The sequence below is a fragment of the Triticum dicoccoides genome, chromosome 1A (assembly GCF_002162155.2).
Source record: "Triticum dicoccoides isolate Atlit2015 ecotype Zavitan chromosome 1A, WEW_v2.0, whole genome shotgun sequence".
Lineage (NCBI taxonomy): Eukaryota > Viridiplantae > Streptophyta > Magnoliopsida > Poales > Poaceae > Triticum > Triticum dicoccoides.
This window is the reverse complement of record NC_041380.1, coordinates 44641270-44646429: the sequence shown is the minus strand read 5'-3', so window position 1 is coordinate 44646429 and position 5160 is coordinate 44641270. Positions and strand designations below refer to the sequence as shown.

Below are 5160 nucleotides of genomic sequence, written 5' to 3'. Positions count from 1 at the left end.
CCCATCGATGCGGCGCACCAGGTCCAGCGCCTGCCCTGCTCAAGCGGAACCACCCGACCACGACAGACAGACATCCGTCTGGCGCGAGCCCGGCGCGGCCCAAGGCACGACGTGCTCGTGCCCCGCTGGCCCGACCCGACCCGGCCCAAGTCCCAGCCCCACCACAATGAGCATATACGGCGCATGACCTCACAGAATCCGCTACTCGGGGCTCGCGAGAGATAGAGAGAAAAGCGAGAGGGACACGACAGGGCACTCCACATGCTACAGACAGACAGAGGTCCAAGGTCGTCAATGTCGGCAGCAGCGGCAGGCGACAGCGCGCCACGGCGAATCCTCGCGCTGGCGCTGGCGGTGGCACTGGCGCTCTGGCCGTCGCCGGCGCGGGCCGGGTTCAGCTGCAGCCCCGGCGCGCGGCCGGTGGTGTTCAACTTCGGCGACTCCAACTCCGACACGGGCGGCATGGCGGCGGCCAAGGGGTGGCACATCGCGCCGCCGGAGGGCCGCGCCTTCTTCCACCACCCCACCGGCCGCTTCTGCGACGGCCGGCTCGTCATCGACTTCCTCTGTGAGCGTCCATTCCCGATCCCCCCGACCCAAACCAGAGCATTATTCTATCTCCAAGATTCTGCTTTTTCTGTCGCTTCTCTCCCCGAACGAACCCGTGTTTGGCGACACTGTGCAACGGGTAGATTTGTGCGCGGCGTACGGTAAATAAAAAAAAAGCACCGTGGTAAACTTCTCAAGTGGAAACACAGCGCTCGCCGACACTGACACTGACACTGACGGACTGGTCGTCGGCTGACTGAATCCCATGAGCGTGAAGCCAGAGCTTGAGTGAAATGTCCTACTAGTACTAGTATACTGCAATTTTTTCAAGTCAGATTCCGTATAGAACGGTGCACTTGGTCGTATTTTCAGTGAAATGTCGTTCGTTCTTCAATGTACAGTAGCAAAATATTTATTCCGTCTTACGCACATGATGGTAGGCAGGCATGGCACGGCTCAGCCTGAAATAACTTACCCACCGGAGTACTGCTTACAGTAGCTAACCAACAGTTTTGTTGTCCATCGTATCATATTCATACAGGCATACTGTATCATGCGCTGCGTTAGTTGGTCCCTCCCTCTCCTCCTCGAGAATCTATTCATTCAAGCCACTGTCCTTTCGAACCGGAGGATGTCTATCCATGATCAATTCAAGGCCCAGCTGTTCTCTTCAGTCTTTGACACGGGAGACTCGCTGGCCCCTCTGCCTCTAGCTGTCTCCACCTTCAGTTAATGGCGTGCGTCGGTGCGCCTCAGCGTCCAAACTCTGTCTCAGACTTTTCATGTCAGCATTCAATGCTAGAGCACTCATGCATTCAGTGACGTCTACTCCAGTTCTTCATTATTGATGGAGATAATGTTATTGTTCAGCACTTCAGATACAGTATGTCACAAACTTTATGTGCCGACAATCATGTGATGGATCTGTCCTGTTATCTGAAATCCAGCGGCTGAGGACGTGAATCTGTTACCAAGGGCCTACTTTTTTTCTTTCCTAAAATAGGGAACTTTGCACATGTCCAACTACTCTAGTCCTGAAGCTAACTGATCTTCTACCATTATTTTTGGCTAGTTATAAGAACGCCACTCTTCTAATTGCCTTTGTTCTGGACTATACGACTAAGTTGAGGAACAAAGAAGTACGCAATTATCCTCATGTAGAATTTATTATAAAAAAATTAATTCTACATGATGTCGGGGTTGTGGTAGTGTCTTTATTCTGGACTCTACGGCGTGTCCGTGGCATTGCCTCAGGTGTTTGTTGTGGCGAAGTCGGAGCTGCGGTGGAAGAGCCCGGGCGATGATGATGATGATGAGCGGTAGGTGGTCTGTTCGGTAGTCTTTCACGACGCTGGCCTTGCATAGTTGTCGTTCGTAGCTTGACCTCAGAGTCGGAGCTGCGCTGCCACCAACACGGGTAGCTGGTTGCTTGGCATGGATCTTAGTGTGGCTTCTTGCGGCCTCGGCGGCGTGGGCTTGGTCAGAGGGCGCCTGCAATGAAGTCATAGTCGCTTGCTTGGGGAGAAGTGGTGAGGATGACAAAATGTGCTTCCTCGACAAGGTTCTCTAGCGGTGGTGTGTGTGTCGTATCTTGTGGGTGACTGATCAACAGGTCGTGACGGTTTTCACCCTGTTTTTTTTTGCTAATTAACCGGGCAACTATGTTCTTCTTAATTAATGGATTGAGTCATAAGGTTCCCAGGTTTCAAATAAAAAAAGTGGCCCCTGTGTGTAATTTTTTTTAGCTTATGTGTGCTTTTAAAATTTAAGAAGAAACCTTAGTTTGGGGCCCTATCTGAAGAAGAGTATACTGCTTAAAATTTTGCTCTCCTAAGTATTAGTATTTTTTTTCACTTGGGGCTCAAATGTGTTATCTTTCTGATAAACACTAGTATAAAAACATCAAATTGGTATTACTAGAGTCATCATGAAACATATTCTTATAATGTATAATTATTTTTATGTATGTCTGTACATAAATTGATGTTCAAAGTTTCATCTTGAATATTATACAAGTTAATGTCTAATAAGACAACAACTTTTATCGGAGTTAATACTTTGCTGCTGGTGTGTTTTGCGCATCTAATCTGACTCGCGTACATGTTCATGAGAAGCACCAACTCATGGTTATTAGCCTTACTAATAGTGGGTCCATGAATGACCAAAACATATCCAGGTGAAAGCTTAAACATAAGCTATCTGAGCCCTTATCTGAAGGCGATTGGTTCTAATTACAGTAACGGAGTGAATTTCGCTATTAGCGGTTCAACAACACTACCACGGGACGCCCTTTTTGTATTGCATGGACAGGTGCAGGAATTCTTCTTCTTTAAAGCCAGATCCTTGGAACTCATCAATCAAGGTTTGTTTGCCGTGTATTTTCTCTCAAATCCAAATGAAGTAAGACGCGCGGAGCTATACGTACAGTTGATAGTAAATGAGCAAACTTGTTGCTATACACAGGTCAGGAAGCTCCAATCGATGCAGAAGCGTTCCTAAATGCTCTATATATCATAGACATAGGACAGAATGATATTAACGCTCTTCTGTCCAACTTGCCTTACGACCAAGTAGTCGCAAAGCTCCCTCCAATACTTGCGGAGATTAAGTATGCTGTTCAGGTGAAGTTTTCTTTTTTGCCTCTTGTGAGTAAATTACTATATGCTGCCATGACGGACAACCACAACTCTGCTTTCTTCAAAAACTGCAGCTTCTGTATGGCAATGGGAGTCGGAACTTCTGGATACATGGAACAGGGGCTCTTGGTTGCCTGCCTCAGAAGCTCTCTATCCCACGTAAAAACGACAGTGACCTTGATCAGAATGGCTGCCTCAGCACATACAACAGAGCCGCGGTCGCGTTCAACACAGCTCTAGGCAGCCTCTGCGATCAGCTGAATGTGGAGCTGAAAAACGCGACCGTTGTGTACACCGATCTTTTTGCCATCAAGTATGACCTTGTGGCCAACCACACCAAATACGGTGAGCTCATGATCAAATGTCTCTAATGATTCGCGTGATTTCTGTGATATTACTAAATCAATTGCATTTCTCCAGGTTTTGACAGCCCATTGATGACGTGTTGCGGGTACGGAGGGCCACCGTACAACTATGATTTGAGCAGGAGCTGCCAGTCTTCGAATTCAACGGTCTGCGCTGACGGCTCAAAGTTCATCAGCTGGGACGGCGTGCACCTCACCGAGGCTGCCAACGCCGTCGTGGCTGCAGCCATACTGAGCTCCGCATATTCCAGACCAAAGCTCAAGTTTGATCAATTCTGCAAAGCCCGATAGATCAACCAAGAGAAGGTAGCAAAAAGCGCAATTGATGTAGTATACATTATATACTTGCAGTGTTTAGTTCTTCAAGGTCTTAGTTCAAGGACATGCTAGATTTTTAGTTTTTCCTTCTTAAAAAATCCTTTTCACAAGGAATAGAAATGGTTTTAACAGGTTTCTTGTGTTCTTGTTCACAATTAAATAGAAACGGTTTTAGCTGTCAGCATGGACGGTGGACTCGACAAAGACTTCATTTTTAGCACATATTGATCCATCTAGGCATATATATATATATATATATATATATATATATATATATATATATATATATATATATATATATATATATATATATATAGGTTAAATCCATACCTACTCCATAATAAATAAGTATGACTTGACGCAGTGCAAGAAACAACTACAACTATTAAGCAAACAGATCAGGGGTGAGGCTCTACATCCACCACTGCACAAACATCTTCAGTCCCTTTCGACCCATGGAAAGGCAAAGGGTCACCGCGCCGAGTAGCAGCAAATAGACCGCACCCATCTCTGTACCGTTGATCTGGACCTTCCGCCGACCTTGCTGTGAGACATCTTACGAGAACTCGAACCGACATTTGAAGATTGACGCAGCGATGATGATAGTGACCACCCCAACGAGCGCCAATGACACCCCATCCACCCACATTCCCAATTTCGGTTTCTATTCCAGCCGCCACAGCCGAGTGTCTGTCTAATGGTTTATCCTCCAATTGACAGGGGGTCTCGGCCTTCGCTTCCTCGCTAGCTTTTTTGGCCATTAGTAGCTGAGCCTCGAGATGATTCACCTTCTCCAGCAGTCCACGTTGTTCATTTACTTTTTCCATCAGCACATCTACTAGTTCATGATTCAATTGAACGGCCTTTTTGGCTTCTGTTGGGGAACGTTGCAGAAAACAATTTTTTTTCTGCGTTTCACCAAGATCAATCTATGGAGTCAACTAGCAACGAGAGGAGAGTGCATCTACATACCCTTGTAGATCGCGAGCGGAAGCGTTCAAGAGAACGGGGATGACGGAGTCGTACTCGCCGTGATCCAAATCACCGATGACCAAGTGCCGAACGGACGACACCTCCGCGTTCAACACACGTACAGAGCGGATGACGTCTCCTCCTTCTTGATCCAGCAAGGTGGAAGGAGAGGTTGATGAAGATCCAGCAGCACGACTGCGTGGTGGAGGATGCAGCAATGATCGCAGCAGGGTTTCGCCGAGCTTCTGCGAGAGGGAGAGGTGTAGCAGGGGAGAGGGAGGCGCCAAGACTTGAGGTGCAGCTGCCCTCCCTCCCCCCTT

The 5160-nt window shown here is 47.6% G+C and overlaps 1 protein-coding gene across 1 annotated transcript; it reads left to right on the top strand.

The window, feature by feature from the left end:
• The first annotated feature begins 203 nt into the window (after positions 1 to 203).
• On the top strand, positions 204 to 4052 carry LOC119361974 (GDSL esterase/lipase LIP-4-like). Its single transcript, XM_037627155.1, has 5 exons — positions 204 to 568; positions 2726 to 2911; positions 3013 to 3170; positions 3260 to 3530; positions 3606 to 4052. Exons 1-5 carry the CDS (start codon positions 262 to 264, stop codon positions 3839 to 3841), a joined length of 1158 nt encoding a protein of 385 aa, XP_037483052.1. The 5' UTR covers positions 204 to 261; the 3' UTR covers positions 3842 to 4052.
• The last annotated feature ends 1108 nt before the right edge of the window (positions 4053 to 5160 follow it).

What these genes read in the sequence shown, in the direction of transcription:
- LOC119361974 (XM_037627155.1), top strand. Translation starts at nt 262, where the DNA reads ATGCTACAGACAGACAGAGGTCCAAGGTCGTCAATGTCGGCAGCAGCG. An exon ending in CTTGGAACTCATCAATCAAG is followed by an intron (nt 2,912 to 3,012) that starts GTTTGTTTGCCG and finishes TGCTATACACAG; the next exon opens with GTCAGGAAGCTCCAATCGAT. An exon ending in GGCCAACCACACCAAATACG is followed by an intron (nt 3,531 to 3,605) that starts GTGAGCTCATGA and finishes GCATTTCTCCAG; the next exon opens with GTTTTGACAGCCCATTGATG.